General features: G+C 37.3%; 1 protein-coding gene across 4 annotated transcripts in view; it reads right to left on the bottom strand.

Annotated features, from left to right (window-relative positions):
- Positions 1 to 5,521: 5,521 nt before the first annotated feature.
- The window catches only part of ANKRD44 (ankyrin repeat domain 44), a gene marked incomplete at its 3' end in the record, with an annotated part of 76,704 nt that continues 59,427 nt past the window's right edge, over positions 5,522 to 22,798 (bottom strand). For 2 of the 4 annotated variants that reach the window (XM_084289145.1, XM_084289142.1), the window contains exons 18-27: positions 21,045 to 21,123; positions 19,904 to 20,021; positions 19,148 to 19,364; positions 18,297 to 18,384; positions 17,068 to 17,151; positions 15,663 to 15,808; positions 14,740 to 14,822; positions 13,623 to 13,705; positions 12,490 to 12,581; positions 5,522 to 8,775 (exon numbers count right to left, since the gene is read on the bottom strand). In XM_084289145.1, the coding sequence (XP_084145271.1) occupies positions 8,717 to 8,775; positions 12,490 to 12,581; positions 13,623 to 13,705; positions 14,740 to 14,822; positions 15,663 to 15,808; positions 17,068 to 17,151; positions 18,297 to 18,384; positions 19,148 to 19,364; positions 19,904 to 20,021; positions 21,045 to 21,123 (1,049 nt within the window). Of the gene's footprint in view, positions 8,776 to 9,980; positions 10,247 to 12,489; positions 12,582 to 13,622; positions 13,706 to 14,739; positions 14,823 to 15,662; positions 15,809 to 17,067; positions 17,152 to 18,296; positions 18,385 to 19,147; positions 19,365 to 19,903; positions 20,022 to 21,044; positions 21,124 to 22,798 lie in introns of those variants that run through there. The other 2 variants (XM_084289143.1, XM_084289144.1) reach the window with 1 other exon arrangement.

Raw genomic sequence — 22,798 nt, 5'->3', positions numbered from 1 at the left:
GAAGGCTTTGTGCAAGCGCAAGGACTGATAAGCTAATTAGCATACAAAGCGAGAGTAGGCGGGTTTAGGTAATGAATACGTATAGACGTTAATAGAATATTCATTGTTTTGCTGTATAAATATGAGATAGTTTGTCACTTCGAACATGCACGGTAGGTGGAGAGATCCCCTGTGCATCCAGCGCTGCAATAAAGAATATACCACTTCAGGAAATTTCGGCTTTGATCTTTGAATCAATTATCTCACAGAAGATTTCCAGTACTTTAGAGACGATTATGGAAATCCATACGGTACCTCCCATAATCGTTATGTTCATCATGTTCTTTGGATACTACTGTCTCTGCAAAGCTATGTGAGTTTTCTGACAGCATGAGTTTGCAAAATATTTTACTTTTTCATAAGCTAAGCAAGTACGTTGTCTGAGAAAATAACCTTGTAAAGGTTTTCTGAAATTAGATAATTTAATCACCAAGTCTGGTGCAAATATAAGGAAAAAATACCATGGTAAAACAGCAAGTTTTAGACTGAAGTGTTTTTCCCCATACATACACACAAGTTTTGCTAATGTCTGAAGGGTGTTACTAACTGTTTCAAAGTACATTTCAGAAAACAAAAATAACAGTAACAAGCCCAGCTTGGAAGGAATTCTGGATACCTGAATGAACACTTCACATGTACTTCACAGTACATCACACGCAAATTATTAAGCTTGGTATTTACATTGAAAAATACAGAATGCTTTAAAAACTATTCCTTCTTTTCATCTGGAGCCTAGAAGTGTAACAGGGAGTAACACAGAAAACCAAGGGGGAATATGATACTAAGGAAAAACTACCACTACATAAAGAATTAGGAAATATCGAAGCTACAAGTTAAACCATAAGATGATGCTTATTTCTATAGTATGTACCTAATACAACTTCTGATAACAGATGGCAGCTGGTTTAGCTTCTTCTGATCAAATTCAGGTATTGCTTTACTTGGCACAGCTGCTCTGAACACTGTTCAAATCAAAAGCAAATACGTTTTTAATTGGAAACACATAGCAACGGTGCAGTGCTGCCACAGTACAGCATAAATTGTACTGTTTCTGCCCTTCAGAAGATAACGCCTCACTCCAGAAATACATTATAGCTCAACTGCTTAACTGATTTCAAATACAAATCAAGTCTTTTGCCTTCTTGAAAGTGACCACGGACTGATAAGGATTAACTGCACCATTGCTGATATCATTTCAAACAGAAAAAAGTCTTGCCGTTAACTAATGCATAACAGTGAGAACTCTTTGCAAAATACCTATGAATTAGGTAAATGCTTACCTTGTTTGTAACTGCCAGCATTCCCAGGAAGAAAGAGAACTGGAATTCCTGTCAATACTAGATTTTTGTTTTCTTCAGCATAATTCCCCTCCCCGTAGAGATAGAGCTCATACGCTGGATATCGCCTGGCTGTTTTCTTCGGTAATTTTATTTTCTGTTGCAAAAGAAAACATGGCACAGAATCAAAATACTGTCCTCTAGCACCCAAGAACTCAAACGATTTTTGAAATGCAAACAGGCTACTACAAAGAAGGCAGCTCAGATCTATTGAAGAAGGTGAAGAGACTCTATCCTTACTAAAAGGCTGAACTGATGCAGTTTGGAACGTCAGGATGCTCTCGTTTGAATCTATTGCGCATGGAAAACATAGCACATTGTTCTTGAACATGAAGACTACAGAGCCTAGTTTTCCAGTGCCTAGAAAAATAAATAACATTCGTTTCTGAATGTGGATTGAAGCTTAAAGAAACCAAATATAACATCTAGACTGTTGCAAACAAGAAAATACAGTGGCTATCCAGCCATTTAAATATTTTGGTTTCTGTTTTATGTAGTGTTTTCAAGGACAGTCTGAAGAACACAGGAGGAAAAACTTCAATGGGTTTTGCTCTAAAAAGTTCAAGAAACATAAAATGTTGAGTACTTATTTTAAGTAGGTATTACTGCCCATGAGTGGCTGCAGCTCCTTGAAACAGTTATGAACTTGAACCAGCTTTAAACAAACTGGGAATGACTGCAATTGTGTATCTGTTAAAGTTGCACATCCTTAAAGTAACATACTACAGAAAAATTAAAAAAAAAGAAAAAAATAAAAAGGAAGTCACTTCTCCCAGGACATGCGATTTGAGGCCAGAAACCAGGGCACCTGAGTGATACTAATTATACACTAGTTATAGCATTTGGTTACGTACCATGATAATTCACAGATAAATGAAGTAATGAACAAATTGTATTAAAATGCCTTTTTTTTTTTTTTTTTTTAATCTTAAGGTAACATTTTATCTTACATCACAGCAAAGTGAAAATTAAACCCAGTTTTGCATCAGGAAACTTCTCTGAAGTCTCCCTCAGGTGCTTTGCTTAAGTAGAACTAAGTAGAAGCATCTCTATTCCAGTTGGTTCTCCCACCTCTCACTACAGTAAAGACGATTTAGCTCTAATTCCCACCACACACACACATACTCATCCCTTCCCCTTTTCATCTGTCTGTCCCTCCTTGACTACAGACTATTTCCTTTCCCTTAGTCTTCAACTTGTTTGCAACCTGTCCTTAGTGTCTTTGATATGTATACATACACATATATAGAATAAAAGATTGGTGTATATATAACAAAGGTATATACACAAGAAGTTATGTATATGTATATGTTATGTATATGTATACACGCAAACAGTTATAATTCCTTCACTTTGAGCAAAAACGTTAAGCTTTGTTCAGGGCTTACCATTTTCTAATCTTTCTTACAATTTCCTTTCCATCACCTCACCTCATCAGCTGCGCTAACCTCACTGTCCCGTTCTTATTCCTTTCTATTGCTCCTTTTTCAAAGGTGTTCAAATGTCAGGGGACACACACACGAAATCTATTTAATTACAGTCAGTTTTCATTAGTAAATTAAGCATACTGCCTGATTAATCAAATAAAAAGTATTAAACTATTATTCCACAATATCATTCTGGTTCACCGTCTTTTCAAAATCTTTTACAGACAATAAAAATCAATGAGCTGCCCTTTTTTTTTTTTTTTTTTTTGTCTGCAAAGTATGGTATTCCTATACTACAACAAAATGGTAACACAGATCTCCCAAGGGAAACAGAAGTCCCTGTTCCGTGACAGAGGTTTTAAATTTTGATTTCCCAAGACCCTGGTTACATAATTGGCTGTAATGAGCTATAGCAAGTTTTTACACTGTCAACATAGGCTTCAGTTTTCACTGTGTTTCTACGAAAATTAGGCTTGTGTGAAAAAGCCCTTATTAATAACTTCTGAATCTTGTAACAAGTTTAGCCAGAACAAGAAATGGCAACGTTCAAATCAAATACTGTAATTCTGCAACTCAAGGAAAAAAAAAAAAAAAAAAAAAAAGTTAACTACAAAATAAATAAATAAATAAAATAAATCAGTTCCAATTCCTTTCTTGGTATTAGCTCAACTGTGAGCTATACCACACTGGTAGACACACCAAAAAACAGACTCCAGGAAATCAACCTTTTTATGTTTCCCTGCTCAAAGAACTATTTGTCTCGTAATGCAATACACAGTCTGGCAGGGAGAACAGGTCCCATTCATCTGAAATCCCTACCTTGTCGGTTCACACCAACACCAGCATTACAAATACATTAAACATGAAAGAGCCAACCTCTTCGGCAAAAAAAAAAAGGTAGTTGGAAAGTACAATGCTTTAACAAGCTCAAACATGGACATATTTTTCCCCCAAAGCACTGTTCTGCACACAGTAAAAGTGACTGTTTCGGGATTAGGAGTTTGGAGAGACAGAGCAGCGAGACACAACTTGCATCCCTGCTGCGTGGAAGCCCTGCCCTTAGCCCTGTCCCTGTGCCCGTCCTGAAGCAGAGCATCTCTTACAGCACAGAACTCAGAACTGAAGCACTGGCACGGTGAGTAAACACCGAAGTTGTGCTGGCAAATGACAATGTCAAGGAACCTCCAATAACATCAAACAGGTTATGCCGGTAATGTTCAGTTGGTTGGCTTTGAACTGAAACTGAAGTAGGTTTCGACTACATGGAGAGCTTAAAATTTGCTGCGTACTGTGTTAGTATTTATAGTTTTTTACTCTACATTTAGAGTAAGTCTACATCTGCTCTACAGCACTGACAGAACAACCCCTGCAGCTATCCCAAGGCTCCCTTTTGCACACTAGCGTGCGCGGAACTGGCTGTGTTGAGACAATCACGTGCAGTTAACGGATCCTAAAATTAACTCGCTGTTTCATTATGAATTTAGGAACCAAGTTTTTGCTGCAAGATCTTCCTTACTATGCAGGCCCAGCTTGAAACCTACATGAGAACAGCAGATTATGATGCAGACTATTTCATTACATTTTTTCCAAAAGAGACGATGCTAAACGGCCGTTTAAGAACTGACAGAACATGCTTTGTGATGCTTTTAACAGCAACGAAATCCTGCAGTAAGAACTATGTTAAAAAACCTGTTTTTAAACAAGCGAACGCGGTCATAGCAGCAACGCTGCCTCAGTTCACGCGTTGACATCCCCAGAGCGTAACGCAACATGTACCACAACGCACTGTCTGGAGAGCAATTCCCCCAGCAGCTGTCTCCCTCAAACCGACTCAGGATTTCCAGGGAGGTTTTTCAGCAGGTCTCGAAGAGGTTGTGTCAGCAAAACGGGGAGCTGCGAGCAGCTCTGGGCGGGCGCCCACCGCCTGGGGAAGAAGGCTCGCAGCGGGACCCCAGCCACCGCCTCCCTCGGCAGGTCGGGCGCCTGAGGAGCCGCGGCGGCCCCGCCTCGCCCATCGCGCCCCGCAGCGCTTCCTCCCCTCACGGCTCCCGGCGAGGCCGCCGCCCCTCCGCCCACCGGCGGCGCTGGGTGCCGCCGGGCTCCCTCCCACCTGTTGCGGCGGCCCCGCCGCGCCCCTGCGGGCTGCCTGCCCCCGGCTCACCAGGTACTCGGGGTACTCGAACATGTAGGTCATGCTGCAGCGGTTCTCCTCGTAGAGGAAGAGCACGTCGCGCACCCCCAGCAGCGCCAGCGCCGCCAGCGCCCCGTAGAAGAGCGGCGCCGCCGCGGGCAGCCGCCCGCTCGCCCGCCCCATCGCGCTGAGGTGCGGAGCGGCCTCGCCCCGCGGCCGCGGGCACGGGCACGGCGGGGAGGGACCGGGCGGGGAGGGACGGGGCGGGCGCCACAACCTGGCCGCCAACGGCAGCGGGAGAGGTGCGGCCGCCATGTTGGGGAGGTCGGCGCGCCGCCTGCCCGCCATGTTGAGGAGGGCAGAGACGCGCCCGCCGGCCGCCCGCCCGCCATGACGGGGAGGGCAGGGCGCGCTGAGGGGGCTCCTCGCACAGCACCTGAGGGAGGGAGGGAGGAAGTAAAAAGACGCGTTCAGCACCTTCACTGCGCTCGGTACTGCAACGTTCTCCCGTCATTTAAAATAAATAAAATTTACTCGGTTTTCCAACAGTATTTGTACCATTTTTATTTGTAAAAATAACCATCTGAATGCATCTCAATAGTAGTTTAGGTTAGGGTTTTTCATTACATGAACACAGCATTCAGTAGTTGAAAAAAAGTCACTAGACTGTGCTTGAGAAGATTCAGGCTGAATTCCAAGTCATTCACCGAAGTAAGTCTTTTTCCTCATTTTATACGTGACATTTACCAAGTCTTTAAACTTCAATTTACAAAAGAAAACACCACCGACAAAACCCCACTGAAACCATCAAACAATATTTCATGTTGTTTATTACAAATGGTATGCAAAATATAACACTGGCACCAGATTCGTATCACCATGGTTTGTAAAGATATATTGCACATGCTAAAGCATAAAATATAAGACAAAACCTACAAAACGTAAGATATTGGCTTTAATATGTAGATCACTGCATAAGAAACGCATAAAATTACATTTTATACACACACTCAGATTGTCACTAGTTTAAAACGCCCTTTCCTATAACACTGATCTAAGGTTTACTTTTTGTGTAATAAGAAAGCATTTTCAGCACTGCAAAAGTTATACATTATTCCTATAGAAATTTAGCATATTAATTTTCATTTCAATACAGGTAGAACATATGAAAAGAAGAAACACTTTATACATTCAAAGAAGAGTTGAAATGAAAATTTACTGGTAATATATTGCTTTTATAACACTCAAATTAAAAAAAAAAAAAAAAAGAGAGACAACTTTCACAAAACATTTCCATAATACACAAATATAAAAAGGCACTCTAATATTTCTTACATGACTAAGAATAAAAATCACAATTTTTTTTTAAAGTCATCCTCAAGATACATAACCAGGTTTCTCAACAGTACAATGGATAAACAATTCATTTCATGTGTTTGTTCTAATTTAATAATCTGGCAGTTGTTTACTGCATAAAAGTACCAAACACATTATGGTGCCCTTTTAGTAGCAATGAACAGAAATCCCCTGAGCTATTTCACAGCAATTTCAGGCAGTCCGGAGGTTTTTACTCAGTATTTATGAGAATGGGACCCAATCCTGCTATGGATTCCACCTGCAACTGTGGTTAAAATACAGGATGAAAACTACCCTGCTAATAAAACTGGGCAGACTGCTGCCCCTCACAAAATACCCACTGTTTGGTGCAAATACAGAAGTAGTCCATGTACTGTAAATTGCAGGATCCAGGGTTAAGTGCAACAATTCTGTATGATTAAATCTACCCTTGTAAAAAGTCCACAAAAAGGCATGGTGATTATTTACATGAGTAAGATTATTCCCATACTTAAATACCTGTCCTAAATAACAAATTTATTTCTACAAGTGACAAATTATATTACAAGTTAATGTACTAGCATACAGGAAAAGGGATTGTTGTGAGATCTGGGGACAGGCTGATACCGAGTACTTCCAAATGTCTTGCTTGTGACGGTTTTCCTAAGAACACCATACTCAAACCATGGCTTTCCAAATGCCCATAAGATGCTAACAAATCATATTTTTCTAGGATTTCTGGAATACTGCAAACTTACATCATTGCTAGTTTATAGAGAAGTTTAATCCGTAAAGTTTAAGTTTGATTCCCAGAAGGAGCAAAGTTATTTGATAATCACCTACGCTTCTATAACGTTGTATGCATCATAAAAGGCAGCAGTTGTACTACACAGTTACCAGAGTTACAAGGTATTGCAAATTTACAAAACATTTTCAGTAACTCTGTACGGTACCAAGTAAAACACTGATTTGTATAAAATGGCTGCTTGAAATAATACAATATTCTCCTTGTAAAGATCACTTGTTTTCTCCTAATGAAACAACTTCATGTAGGATAGCGTAACTTTATTTCAGGGTTAGACACATTTAATCTCTAGTTTAAATAAAATTAAAATGCTGTTCCTGCTGTTAGAGCAGGTGGCAGCTATTTCTCATTTGTTTGTTTGTTTTAAATGCTGTCATTCTACACAGAAACAAACAAACAAACTAAAACTTGGGATTTCCATTTATTTCTAAACACATGACTGAAAACTAACAACTGGTCTCTCCTCTTATTTTCAGTGCTTACAATAAGGTGGTTATTGCTATTCTGCAGGTTTTACATGAAAAACTTCGAGAAAAGTCAATCATAAAAAAGTTTCCTGTGCTACTTCTGAGGAGAAAACCAGGGTTTCAGGTGCTCTGTCAGTTCTGCTGCTGAAAAGATAGGATTGAGGAAAAACATACCTTTACCTTCATAGACACTATCCCTTAGGAAGTTCGTTGCAAATTTTGGAAATTTGTTAATGTTCAAGGAAACAAAGTGTAATTTTAGCAGGGCAAAATAAACAATGCGTGCTTTTTCCAGTTGAAGAACTGGAAATCTGCTGCTGATTATTATTATTTTTAAACAATTCAGTGGAACATGGCTAAAAACTACAACTAAAATAGAAATCCTTATTTTTATTTACCCTGACGAAAGCATGCACTCAGGAAGAAGCTCTTCTCATTCTCCCAGCACGGATTTAGGCCTGCAGATATCCTGAGTGTGAATCACTGGAACTTGTAACACCTTAACTCCATGCTACATTACCTTTTCTATAACTTTACTGTAGTTGTACAGTGTTCTCTCACCTGTCTAGCAAGGTGTCGGATCCCTTTCTTACACTTTCAAATGATGATGAAAGGTGTTTGCTCTCTGCTTTTTACCAGTATAGCCTGTGGACTTCCATCTTTACATTCCACAGATTAAGATGGGCACACTTCTGAAGTGCATCATTTCCCTTCCTTTCTCCACTCAGGCCGTCAGTCTTGCCTCGATTCACATTTTATTTTGCATTACACAAAATAATATGCACAACTACTAACAAGGAGAAAAAGCCATAGTTATTTTTCCTGGGTATTTGTTTCATTTCAAATAAATATAAACACATTTACATTAAAAGCATATGAACATTTTCCTTAGTCTGGAAAAAAACAAACTGTGGTCAACACATAATTAGTTACAAATGTCAACTTGAAACCTGCATCATAAAATGTAAAATTCACTCAAGACTACTCATTACCTCAAAAGTTTATAGTTTTATGCTTTAGAAAACTACTTCATTATGTCACTCACATTTGAAGAAAAAAAAATAAAAGTAATAACGTCTTCCATTTAATCACTGAAGCATTTTGGTCCTCTTGGTACGGCTGGTTAGTTCATGATAGGCTTTTGTTTGTTTTGTTTTGTTTTTGCTTATAAAGTCTCATTCTTCCTTTTGTACTTCTGTTGCAGATGAGGGTCGGGGTCCGTTTGACCTAGAAACTTTGGCAGAAGGAGTAAACATATTCACAAGCTGACATTGCTTTCAAAGCTGGTGACAATAGGCTCTTTTAGCATGCATCTCCGATCCCATGCATGGTGCATGGTACATTTTTGTTTTCTCGTGTTTGGTATTTCAACTTTTGGTGTTATGCTTTCATTGTTTTACCTCTACTCTGTTAATCCAAACACTGGCAGAATTACGTTAAAAAACGATATCGTTTACAGCAAAAATTGGTTATTTAAGCATAGAAAATATTTTTTTAAATCTATTTAAGTTGGCATGTCATCATAAATGTTTACATACACCTTTGTCTACACCTGATTTCTTTTTCTGATACTAGATTCATGGTTAACGGCTCAGGTGACAGAAACTTCTAATGACCCTAATTCTGTAGTGCAAATAAAATGTACACGCTTGTGCTGAATTGGGAAAAAAAAGCAGGGGGGGGCGGGGGAGGGTGGTGGAAGGGGAAGGGGGGGGCAAGTGATTTTAATTTTTCACAAGTGGTTCCACTAATGTCAGTGGGGAAACATGGTGAGACAAGTAGAATTTGGCCTTAAGAGTTTATAACTACATTTTTCTAATTGCATGCTGCAACTAATAACTGTAAAAAGTGCTTTCTGTACGTTTAAGTGCTTAATACGTGCAGAATGTAATTTTTTCTTCCTGTAGAGAAGTAATACAGGCAATTTTAGGATTTACAACTTGACCTTTGGTTTGTGTAAAAGAAGTTATCTAATTATCAGAGCCCCTGGAATTAGTAAACAGACAAACAGAGGAAAGGAGCAATGCTTGAAATCTATGAAGGCTACATTGAAAATATGTTTGTGTACTAACGTTACAGCTAAAATATGTAAGTACTTTTTACAAACAGTTCCCTGTTTATTTGTGCTGTCAAAAAGGAAAAAGGCATTTTCTCTTTTTTACTTAAAATAAGAGGTAGAGACTTTCCACAGGGGCACTTAGGGCCTAAGGAAAACATGAGGAAGCTGAAAAGCTGCAGAACATTAATGAGAATAATATTCCAGTAAGTTCCCCTTTGTTATTTAAAGGCTTAATTCTCATCAACACTACATATCTTTCAATACCTACTTGTCAAGAGTAATAGTTAAGAATATAGCAGTGGGATCTGAGCTGTTTAAAAAGACCAAAACAACAAGCTGAAAGGAACCAATAAGGAAAGAAAAAGTTTTGAATACCAAAGTCAAAATGTTTCAGAATCAGAATCATTTTCATTGTACCCATCCTCTGTTCCTATGTTATTACTCAAGGGCTTATTACAAGAGTTAATGCTACCCATACTGGAGCCATCGCAGAGATGTGTCCTGCCCAAACTGTCTTTTTTAAAACAAGCGAAGTTGAAAGCCGTCATTGAACTGGAAGGAGAAAAAGGCATCATGGTAGCCAAAATGAGTGCCAGGCAGTCAGCCACGTCTTTGTTAGGAGCGCAAGCCAGGGCTGGCGTATGACCTGGGCACAAATGCAGACAAGGCAATGGTTAGTACTACGGGTACTGAGAATGGCACTGAGCATTCCTCATATACATCTCTAGGCGACTTCGTAAGCAGGAGATGTATGTTCAGTTACAATCATGCCAGGCAACAGGGGGGTGTTACTTATTTTAAATTAGACATGCTGGGAAAATACACACTTTATGGAGCATTTAAATCACTGTGACCACAACAAGCACTATTTTTGTTTTAAATCAGGCAGCAAACAGACTTCACAATATGAATAAAAGCACTTGCTAAACACAGTTCTACAGCACAAGCAATATGATGAATACAGAACATAGGGTGTACAGCAACAGGGACAGAAACTGGCTTCAGTTTCTGTACATATGAACAAGTCTCATTCTGAGAACAACGACTTTCATGAGCACATAAAAGATATTAGTTTTAACATATTTTGGAGTAGTAAGCAAAATTTCCAAGACTGATTGGTTGAGCATGTACTCAACTCAGAAAGCAGTTCATTTAGGAATGAAATTGCCAGAGAAAAGAATTAGACCGGCGCACGTGGTGCATGTATAGCAAGTGTGACTATGTGGATGTTCAGTTAGCCAAAATTTGCATTATGTCAGAGGAATAATAACTGTATTCAGAAAGCATGGCATAGGTTTTAAATATAAAGTCATATTATAATATGGATGTCTGTAAAACAAAGAACTGGGGAGCTATCAGAAATTTGTCTTCACAGCAGTGAGAGACAAAACGTGGCTCCTGTTCAAGGACTGCCACAAAGTAGCTTCTCATGTAAACAAATCTTTGAAATGAGTATGCTAATAACACTTGCTATCTATCAGTTTTGCAGGCTGCTGTGCAGTACTGTGAAGGTGCATTGTGCTCTGCACTTTCCAAGAACTCCTCCTTTATGCTAAGAGCATACTAATTCTTTTGCAGATGGCTAAATCTTAAATGCTGCAGCAAAAGTAATCTCAGGCTTTACTTCTATCTTACTGCCTCAAATAAGCTTGAAACACCTGCAGTATGGAGAGTTTGCAGTATGGAGATTATGCAGAGTTTGGTGGACAAATGTGAGTAGTTTTATAGCAAACTACCGATACTTAAGGACCAATTGCAGTGAATGGATCCCCTAAATAGAATTCCTTCTTCTTCTGAGTTCCAACTTAAAGTATTCTTTAGAATTGTACTTATTGTACTTAAATTTCTCTCCTTTAAACTGTGTGCACAGTTGCTCCTATAGCAATTAAACATGTATCAAATTTGAACTTATTTTTCCACTCCTGACATACATGTAAATTAGCTAGATCTGCATGTACAATTTTAACAACCAAAACAAAATAGTGGTTAGAAGCTAATCTGGTTCATTTTTCTGTCCTCTATCTCTAAATTGAGATTAGGGCCAGATGACTTCAGTGGGACTCATTCATGCAAGCTTACCTAATAGCAATTGGTTAATAATAAATACTCACCACTCAGTTCTTTGCATCCATAGATATCAAATCTCTTGTAATGATGGCTAAGTTTTATTATTGTTACTTTACAGATATGGGGAGATGGAGGTACCAAATTATTATATTAATGCCACAAAGTCATTATTGTAAGAGAAACCTGCTTATTTCAGGATGACATTTTTGAAAATATTAATTATAGAAGCACAGCTCCCTGTGGGCTTTATAATGTTTAGGGAAGGATTTCACTGAGATCTGAAACAAAATTATCACATTTATTAACTAATCATATATTTTATGAGGTAATATATCAGTAATTTACTTGCATCTTGGGTTAGGTCAGACAATTGGAAAGCACAAGTTTTGATCTCAGAATGAACTAGGACACAATCAAACATATGGTGATGGTTTTCTTCCTACCCATTAAAACATGCGCTGATTGAATGCATAATCCTTAATTCTTCTGCAAGGCGTCAGAATTATCCGGTGCCACTTGCATGTTTAGGAAATTCAAGTTACCACTGCACTCAAGCATTAAAAAAGACTAGCTGTTGACAGTACATGCAAAATGAACAGTAAAAGGGACCACTGTGATGTTCAGAATACATTTCTATATTAAAAAAAAAAAAAAGAAGAAGAGCGTCCTTTTTAATATAGATACTCACACAGCTCATTGTCTGTTCTTGGAAGAATATAAGCATCAATGATGTCTACCAGCTTTTAAGTCTATTGCGTCAGTCTGTTGTAAAATTACCTCGTAGGTACTACTGAAGTTTACCAAAGTGTGTTATTTACTTACCATTTTCATCTACTGCTAGGACACATGCCCCTTTGGCTAGCAACTCTTCAACCACCATCTTCAAGCCATTACGTGCAGCAATATGGAGAGGTCTACAAAACAAAACATCAAAATTAAAGTTTAGTTTAAAATAACTCCTTCTAAAAAAAGTTAGGCAGTACTTAAAGCATATCCAGCATCAGAATTTTTCCTTCTGAGGAACATAACAATTAAAATCTAGACATTAAATTACATTACAAGCTTTAAAATAATTCTGGTGGACCATATCTATAAAAGATGTGGAAAATAAATATATGCAATTACCTTTATACGTGCAAAGATTGATTAACACTTGCCAATCTCAAGGATTTCTTTAAAAACCTGTCAGTTTTCTGCTGTTTGCAGCACACAATGTAAAAGGAAAACGTATCTAAGACTGAAGAAACGTCTTTGTTCTATCCTTAATTCTGGCTACTACAGACTGTTCAAAATCATTGTATCTTTTTTTTTTCTCTTGAATACTCCATTGATAATTTCTGTTCCTGCAGTTTTGCCCCCTTCCTAGTACACCATCCTCCTGTTTACTAATGGAACAGGAGAAACAATTTCACATTGAAGAGGGGAAAAAGGGCTTAGGTGGAATGGATTCATCTGCAAGCTCTAGATCTACAGCCTGAACCTGTGGTTCAATCTTTTGCAGCTGGAGTAAGAATATCGATGGTTACAATCCTGCGGATAATGAGCGCTATGGAAAGGAGTTGTACATAAACTTTGAGCTCCAAAAACTTTAAAATTAAATGTAGTACCTTAATCTAAATAAATTATTTATATTTAAAGTGAAGCTTGAAAAGGTAGGAAATGCCGGTATACATTCACATGATTGAAAGACATTTTGATATAGTCTTCAAATAAATGACCTCATATTATTTTTCCAACAAACCACACATAGAATTAGCATCAAAGAAGTCAAAATTAAAAGTGAAAATGCAATATAAATCTATTGTTTTCAAGGGCAAGCGCTTCAAAAAAAAAAAAAAACAACTCAGAAATGTAACTTCCTTTTTCTGTGAAAAAATCCAAGATGTGAACTTGATGAGCTAAATCAGAATCTCTGGGTAAATCAACTGAATTTGAGAAGATCAGGTTATACTTACGTCTGCAATGCATTATTTTTTGCATTAATAAGGCTCTGTTCTTGTATCTTGTCAAGTATTAACAAGGCACATTTTTCATGACCCTGTAGTTGAAAACAAAAAACTGTATTAATTTGCTAAGGAATATAAAACTGAGGCAAAAGAAATGTTACATATAAAAGCAAAATGTAAAAAATCAATTTAAAATATGGAATACGCTACTCGGTTTCTAAGGAACTGTCATGAGTGAATTGTAAAAACCTTAAAACACCATTTACAAACTGTCAATACTAGAATGCTTTAGCACATTTACAAGTTTAGACATTCACCTGTGTTTCAGCCCTCCATTCATATATGAATTCACCTTCTCAGCTTTCAGGGAAGACTGACATTTCTTTTGAGAGTGCATTCAACTGATGACTTACAAGGACTACACAGTAACAGAGAATGAGAGGGCTTAATCTTAAAAACTAATACTGTATTTCCTAGGTCTTTAAATGCCTTCTGTATTATTAATAAACTACTACAAAAGCCCTTCAACATCAGAGATATGTGAAAATGAAACTTTGGAAATAATACAGATCAGAGCCTTATTTCTCATACTGTTTCAACAAAGTGAGTCTACAGCCCTGTCAGGTGAACAGCTGCCTGAAGGACCTTGCGAATTCAGTGAGGCTCTTGTGTCTACGGAAACTGGAGTTTCTATCTGGAATCCTATCTGGGAACAGGAGTAAAAGAAAAGTCCCAGAAGAGGGAATCCCATGGACTTTTTTTTTTTTTTTAATTTTTATTTTTCAAAAACAGGCAACAACAATTGGAATTAATGGGGAAAAAAGTTGGGAAACCCACCACTACCAATCTAATCAATACCCCTGTTTTTACTGCTATAGAGTGCAAGATAAAATTTTGTGTTCCTTCCACATAATTTGGAGAATAATAAATATTATTTCAGCTGTCATCCTTATTTCTCAATTTACTAAACCTTGAAATAGACATGAAAAAAAACTTGGTACACTGGTCTCACTACATGTCTGACCATCACATCTCTGTTGCAGAAATATTTGTTGGAGCTTTAACAAACACAAACATACACACAGACAGTGAAGATTATAGAAGCACACAGTTATCTTCAACTTACTTTACTGCTAGCCAAGTGCAAAGATGTATTCAAGTCCTTATCTTTTAATGTCAGGTCTGCCTTAGCAATGTTCACCAAGAAGTCTGAAGTTTAGTAGAAATCAATGGACAAATCCGACGGGCAGACAAATATGTAAAAACAGAGGGGAAAAAAAAATCTATTTCAATATGTGTGCATATATGCTAACCAATTAAGCCTTGATGCAACGTAAACTTTACAAGCATGAAGTGAAAATAATGAGAACAGACTAATCTTGTATAGTTAATCAGCAGCCAAACAGAGAGCTAATACCTCATTCATTTTGCCTCAAACTGTTGAACATACATTAATATATGTATCAACTTCTCCATTTGCAGTTTAGCAAATTCTGCCTAAATCACCTCCTGAGAACAACTCTGATTCCTGCTCTAAGAGGACTAAGTGGATATAATGAATTCAGGGTGCAGTCTGTGCTGTCAAAACTAAAGAAAAGAGAGTTTTGTTAAGTCAATATATCTGTAATCTGTATGTCTGTATCATGTAGTCTAGCCTGGAACAAAACAACTGTGGATAGCTGCCATTTCAAGAGTAGTATTTCCTATAATGTAACACAAAAAGAGGTTAGCCTTAAAACTTTTTTTACACATGCAGTTTTACTGCCCCATAAAAACAGGAAGTAATAGAGAAAATAAATACTATTCCCATCATGCTCTTTACAATGCATTCTTTGGAGGAAATAAGACTCAAGTTTGTTATTCCAAGGAGTCACAAAGACTGCTAAGAAACAATGACTGAGAAGGAAACAAAAATTAAAGATGTAAAGGTAGCTTCTTACAGGCATGCACAAAATTTAGTTGTCTTCCTTTGTTTTCCCAGGAAAACATGATCACTTATTTGGGATCAGCAACTGCAGTTGCACTCAAAAGTGGCAAGGATTTACTCACCTACAGCACCTACGTGACCGTTTTGAGCTGCCATCATGAGAGGTGTTTTCCCTGCATGATCCGCAGCATTCACTTGGGCGCTGTGACTCAGGAGGAGCTGGAGGCATTCTACATGATCCGCAAAGGCTGCTGCGTGAAGGGGCGTTCTGTGGGGAAAATTAACACGACCACAGCTGTTGCTGAATAATTACAATATTCCTATTTACTTGCCTTCTCAAGAACCTGAAAGCACAAGATGGTTTGGATGTTTTTTCCATGAAAGTTAAAAGTTATCACAAGAGGAAAGCCGTAGTAGCAACATCCAAAATTAATCAAACAATATTTACAGTCTCTGTCCTGGTGCAACATAAACTTTAAAAAAAGAGCATCAGAGGGTGGATATGGTGTTGTGTAGAATCTTGTACTAGCAGCATATTTATTTTAATGGAATCTACTCTGTAAAATGGAAAGCAGTACAATGCTTGTTCATGTGATTTTTATTTTTCTTAAACAAGCTTGAAATGGGAAAACTATGAGAAAAGAACAGATTCATTACTTAAATAAACTGAAGTATTTCAAGCAATACTCAAAGATACTACATCAACTGGCTATGACAATTACTGGCATTACTATGAAAGGCAGAAAGAATTCTGTTCACTTTGAAAATTATCAGTTTCCACAAGACTGAAAGACACTAGAAGTTGTCCTGTCTCCCTGTGGCCTTTTGGGTCTGAAGTACAACTAACTGAGATGAAGGACAGTTGGTATGTAACCCATGTTGTATGTAATTGTGTTACTTCAGTTTTTGCTTATTAGTAAGGATGAGGTGCTCTCACCCTTACAGGAGTAAGTAATCACAATTACTGAAGGTTTTGTATTTGTTTTAATTAAGAGAAACAATGAGTATTATATTTTTAGAATTTTAGCAATCTTAAGTACGTATATACATGCAGTGAGATTATCAATGTGACCGAAGATTTGACTGAATGAATATCTCTTGCTGTACCAGTATGAATTACTTTGCTGTACACAAGTTTTCAACCATTTGCTCTGAGAATGCTAACATAACTTTTATTGAAATACTTTCCTATTTGTACACAGTATCACACCATTTAGCAAATAAATGTGTTTATATGTTTAACAGAAAGAAAACAGATTCAGAGAAACAGCCTGGATCAGTATGTTTTTTAAACAAACAAAACACTACTTTTTTTTTGACAGCCAAATTGAATACTTTATAGTATTCTTACTTCAAAGTCAGCCACCACTTAAGTTTGTTGCAGTGTAAGCTGCTATCTGACAGAGTCAGCATGACAAGTTTTGGCTCAGCTACATATGATAGAGATTAGTTACAGAGGTTCAGACAGAATTATGAAAAACATGAGATGGATTCACAATGATGAAAGGCACTTTAAGAAGCTATTACCTTCCTTTGTCATCCTTGCAATTGACAATGTTGGCATCAATGGCTCCAATAAGCAGTGATGCACAGTTTTCATGATCATTGATTCTGCCAAAAGACAAGACATTTTTTAAAAAGGTAAAAAGATTGCATCTGCTACTATGTATTTCAGCACCTAAAGCACAGCTGATCCTGCAATTCACTACGCACAAGGTTAACTGAAAGTACAATACCAACCTAGGATTAAAACTTTAATACCTTAAAATCCTTTAATCTAAGTGTCAAACACTGGAAAGTACTCGGTCATATACACTTACAAAGAGAAAGCTAATGTTTAAGGTATCAAAATGTTTAAGGTATCAAAACTCAGATCTTCCAGCTCACACTTCTAATACTTTTCCTTCGTGGAGGTACTCTTCCTGGTAATTTGTCTTATGCCATTATGAACAGTGTTTAGTAACAGTATTAGCCATATATTATATCTCTAATATAGCTAGAAGACCATGTTGTCTTAGCAACAGTTCTTTTATTTTAAAGTTGCACGCATTTTTAACATTTTTATGTTAACATTTTTAACATCTAAGCAGAGTAAAAAAAAAGTCTTTATAAATATTCTTATTTCTCTAATATATTGTTTTTGATAATTACAAGGTTTGATATATAATAAATTACTTCTCTACTTTCCAATGACATCAAGTGTAGAAAGAAAGCCTACAGAATAGTAACTCCTATCATTAATTCTGGAATACATCAATTCTTCCAATAGAAGACAGAGTTCATAATTCTGCCATTCTGATTGTTGGTAAGAATGAGAAAGGTTTGCATTTGTTTTTACAGTGCCTAATTCCTTACTCTTCTGATGGTTTATATGTTCTCATAAGCATGTTAGGTCGTACATATCAAAGTAATCTTGCATTTTTTGTAAAAATACATTTGCAATTATGTAATGAAAAGTTATGACTTTTGCCATATTAAAATCCTTCTTGTATGAAAATGCACTGCTTTATTTGAATAAAGAATGTGTCTAAGATACGTGCATGGAAGAAGATTAGAAACTCATAATAGCCACCAACTTTTTGTTGTTCATAAGGAATAAGAGAACTTAAGATAAGCACAGTTCTATGACCAGCTTTAAAATTATTTGCTTGTGCAAATAATCTCAAATAAAAATTGTTTTCTTCTCATGCTGCTACTTTTTCCAGATATGTCCTAAAGCAACATATCTGCATTTGTTACTGGACATTTCTACTTACACGGCACAGTGCAACGGAGAGAAGCTATTACCATGGAATTTGCGGAAAAGTTTTTGTTCCAATAGTACCTCTATGCAGTTTTCATGACCTATAAGAAATCAGACAGTTTGCAGCGTTACACAAAGCAAGTAATTCACTCATTGAATACTAGGTTTATAAGGATTACAATTTAACACTTTAGATTTAAGATTGAACACATTGTGTACACAAACTTTTATGTGATAAAATAATAGACAAAAATTGTTTTACTTTATATATATACGCATATATATATATATCTCAGCAACACAGTAGATCCAGGCTGATATTAACCCTTCTCAAAATAAAAGGAAAGGAAAAATAGTCTCCTTTTTAAGTGATATTACATACATGGCCTCACACATCTCCAAAGATGGTCTTGAATGACGGTACTAGGAGGTTTTATCCTTTTATTAAGCAAGAAACATAATCAGTTCAGGCCATCCATCTAATCATGTCACTTCTTGCTTTAATAAATAAGAAGGTGACACCTCAGAGAAGCATTTCTGGCCCCATATTAATCAATGCAAATTTCATCATTTACTTCAGGAAATCCAGAATTTCACCCTGGCCTTCTGTGATGGGAGCAAATGAATGTGATGACTGAGATATTTCTCTATAAGTTGCAAAGCCATTGAGAGCTATTGCTGGAATTTCCCTGGATTTTGAACTGAAGTGTAAACACAGAAAATGCAAACTACAGACAATACGCAAGAGGGGAAATAATTTGACTCTTCATTTTAAGTTTCTCAAAGGGTTAAACTTTGTCACCATGCTTTCCTAAAACTGAGGCCGCATTTGAATTTGGTAAAAATCCACAGGGACAAACTTACCATTGTAACAAGCCCAGTGCAGCGGTGTATAACCTTGATTATCTTTTAAACTGCAGTCTTCTTCTGAAAGTGCTACCTGCAGTAATTCACTCAGCCAAGTGGCATGACCCCGAGCTGCTGCAAAATGCAGAGGTGTTCTGCCTCTGGCATCTTTACATAAAATAGATACGTCTTTCTCTAACAGCATCTGAACACACTCTTCATGCCCAGTCATAATCTGGTAACAAAGAAATGAGTAAAGAGGTTGATGTAAACATAGACTCATGCCCAGGAAACATGTGCTATGATTGATGCCTGTGAACATGAAACAGCCTGAACGGGATTCAGATGACAGAGATGAAAGCTCCTTCGATCCCATGGCTCAAAGCCCAATACTTACATACTCAATACTCATGAGCCCAATACTTAAGGCTTACTTACTTACAACATCCTCCCCAAGAAAAAGGATAGCAACTGCTGGGAAGTTCTTTTAAATAAATTATTTTCAAAATTCATAAAGTACTTATAACAATAATGATTGCTATAGTAGAGTGTCTAGAGCCAAGAGAAAAATCAATCTAATCAATACTTTGTCTAATTAAATTGAATGTGAAATAAAGTCAAAAGCAGAGCAGATTTGTCCTGATTTTTACCTCATTGACTGTTTTTAGTCATGTTTTCACTCACTAACTATATCCCCTCCATATTCAATATCCCTGTATTTATAAATGACTTGTATTCTCAGTAAAACAAATAATTAGAATAAAACTAAGTCACCCCTCGATGTAAAGCTGTGCATCCCACGAGATCAGCTGCATCTACAGATGCTTCTTTTTCAAGTAATAAGGAAACAGCATCAATGTGCCCATATGCCACTGCAAGCATTAGGGGGGTTCTAGAAGAAAAACAAACAAAACAGTCACAGCTATAAAATGACATGCTACTTGGCACTGCTAACTTACTGGACTAGGGAAGTCAGGAAGCCCTGCATTTCTCTCCATTCCTACTCAGAAATTTATTCCTTTCACTGTACTCTTCTATATAATATCCAGGTGAAAATATTTTGTATGAAATTATTCTTAAAATATTATCAGCCAACTAGTATGATTCATTTGCAAGCAGTTTACAAAGCATCATTCGGGACAATCTGTTCTCTTAACAACCTACAATTATTGTCACCTCCAGCAACACGTGAACTTTAGAGTACCCAACTGTTGTGAATGAATGCCCAATAGTTACCAAGATGACAACAACTCAAAGCATTTGTTTTGAAAATGCTGCACAATTGTTTAAAGTGGAGTCATGAACATGAGGAAACTCTATTAAAGCCAACATTTGGACTAACATATCTTTTTTTTTTTTTTTTTTTTTCCTGAAAGCAATCTATTCTTCTATTCTTAGATAAGACTAATACCATTCAAAGTTGTATGTATAGCCAGATATCTTCCAGGTACCCCATATATTTTTTTTAAGCATTCATGCTTTCAGCTTCTAAAGCATACTTTATACTGCCTCTATAGCTACCATTTAATAAGACATAAGACTTCTGTAGGAACATCTCAGATTTAGGGCTCACCTCAAATTATCAGTCTCACTTTACCAGCTTAGTATACCAAGTAAGCCCTGAAATATCAGCATTTTAGAAAGTAAAAGTCTATAGAAACATCTCAGAAGCTCGTTAGTTTATGTTGAATCTGGCTTTAAGCATCTATGAAGAATTGTTTGAAGTATGAAGCAGGGGCTAAGATTAATGAATAATCTTTTCCACATGGCTTAGAATGTGTACTTTATAGTTTCTGCCAAATTCTAAAAGTAGTACAGGAAGTACAGTATTGCAAATAAATGCTTTTTCTGTATGAAATCTGAGATGTTATTTGACTCACAGAACTGAAAGAAAACCATCACAAAGAAAACTTACTGTCCTTTGGCGTCTGTCACATCAGGGTTGTCTGCAACTTCTAGCAACAACCGTAAACAGGGTGTATGACCATTAATAACTATGAAGAAAAAAAAAGTGTGTTAAGTTAAAATAGGCTTAATTTCAGATACTTTTCCATTGTAATATTCATGGATAAGAAATTTCTTGATAAACAATTAAAATACTTCGCAGTATAATAAATTCGTATTCCTAAAATTTTCAATTTGCTTCTGACAATGAAATATGAGCTCTTTTTTCCCTGACTTCAGTAAAACAAGGATTATTTTTCTTTCATTCAAAAATCCCAAATGAGTAAAACAGAAATTGTGATTTTCACTACTGAAAAGATCTTTGCTAAACGGGTCAGCATTTCAAAATCCCTCAGAGCAAGCAGGCAGACAAGGTTTTCTATGATCACTGTTGGAATGCATTAAGCAGTACAGCAGCAAAGCTTGTTAATATTACATGGGCTGTACAAGCAAATTCTTCAGTGCTGTTATGAAAAAAGAAACATCTGCAAAGAAAGACCAATATTACACATTTTGTATTCCAGGAAGCACCACGTTACTTTGACATTTTGCACTCCAGTGACCTCCAGGCTGACTCAGCTGTGCTGAGCCCCACAGCAGGCAGTGGGGAAGCCACGAGGAGGGCGCCATCACAGCCTCTACAACGCAGCCAGCAGGTACTGCATCTCCGCTTCTTCCCTCAGACTCAAACTTCTCAGGAAATGCTTGTTCCTACTCAAGCCCGTCAGTCATATCCTCCCAGTCCCCTGGGCATTGACCAAGATCTCTCTAGCCTCCAAGTCAATCCTGGCAGCTCCACACCAGCCTTGTTTGCTGCTGAGAGCTGAACTTTGGCATTGGGCATGCTCAAGGTGACTGAGTCCAGGCTGAAGTACACAAAGTCACCACTACTGCTGACATTCTTTAACTGAAAGACTGTTTTGTCTCAATCTGCTTACTTGTCCCCCTCAAAACCTTGACTGGGATCTTCCTTAGTTAAGAGAGCTGTGATGAGACATTCTTCAATTCAGTCAGCGCAGAGGTGACAGCACACCATCATCTCAGCTCCTTACACAGCTATGCAGATGCCCAAACAGAGACAAAAATTCTTTTGGGGTTATTCCAGTTTTTCCTAGTTTAACATTAGAAGCCATGGGTACTTCTCAAAAACAGGGTTTGCTCTTTAAAATGTAACCCACTGCTGTTGGAAAAGTACTCTATTTTGCAGGGCCAGATGCTGGAAACCAATCTGTGTGTCAGCTGGCTTAAAGGCTTCACTCACAGGAGGAACAGAAATTTCGTACTTAAAAAAATAAATAAAAAACAAATCCCTATACTCAGTAGATAGAGATTGTGTTTTTATTACAGCAACTCATGCATTCACACTGCCCACACCCTGTGGGCTGAGGCAGAAACCTTGGGCACCACCTGTGTCACATCATCCTGGCAGAGAAATGGGTGCACATCATCACATTTAAATCACTCATCCAAGAATAATCTCAGTTGCTCTACCCAGAAAAAATAAAAGATGCTTTTAGTTATTTGCCACTAAATAATGACATATATATAACACGTAAACACTTCTGCAGGGCTGATGAGTCAATGACTTGTGGGGAAAAAAGAAAAAAAAAACAGTTCTTTCTGCCAGCAGAAGGAAGAGAAATCCTAGCTTGTTCATACTGATGTCTGAAGAAGATTCTGGTAAATCAGTTTTAGAATAGATGCTCCCAGAAAGTATTCAGAGCG

Source organism: Netta rufina (genome assembly GCF_964035555.1).
Source record: "Netta rufina genome assembly, chromosome: 6".
NCBI classification, from domain to species: domain Eukaryota; kingdom Metazoa; phylum Chordata; class Aves; order Anseriformes; family Anatidae; genus Netta; species Netta rufina.
This window is presented reverse-complemented; position numbering and strand designations above follow the sequence as displayed.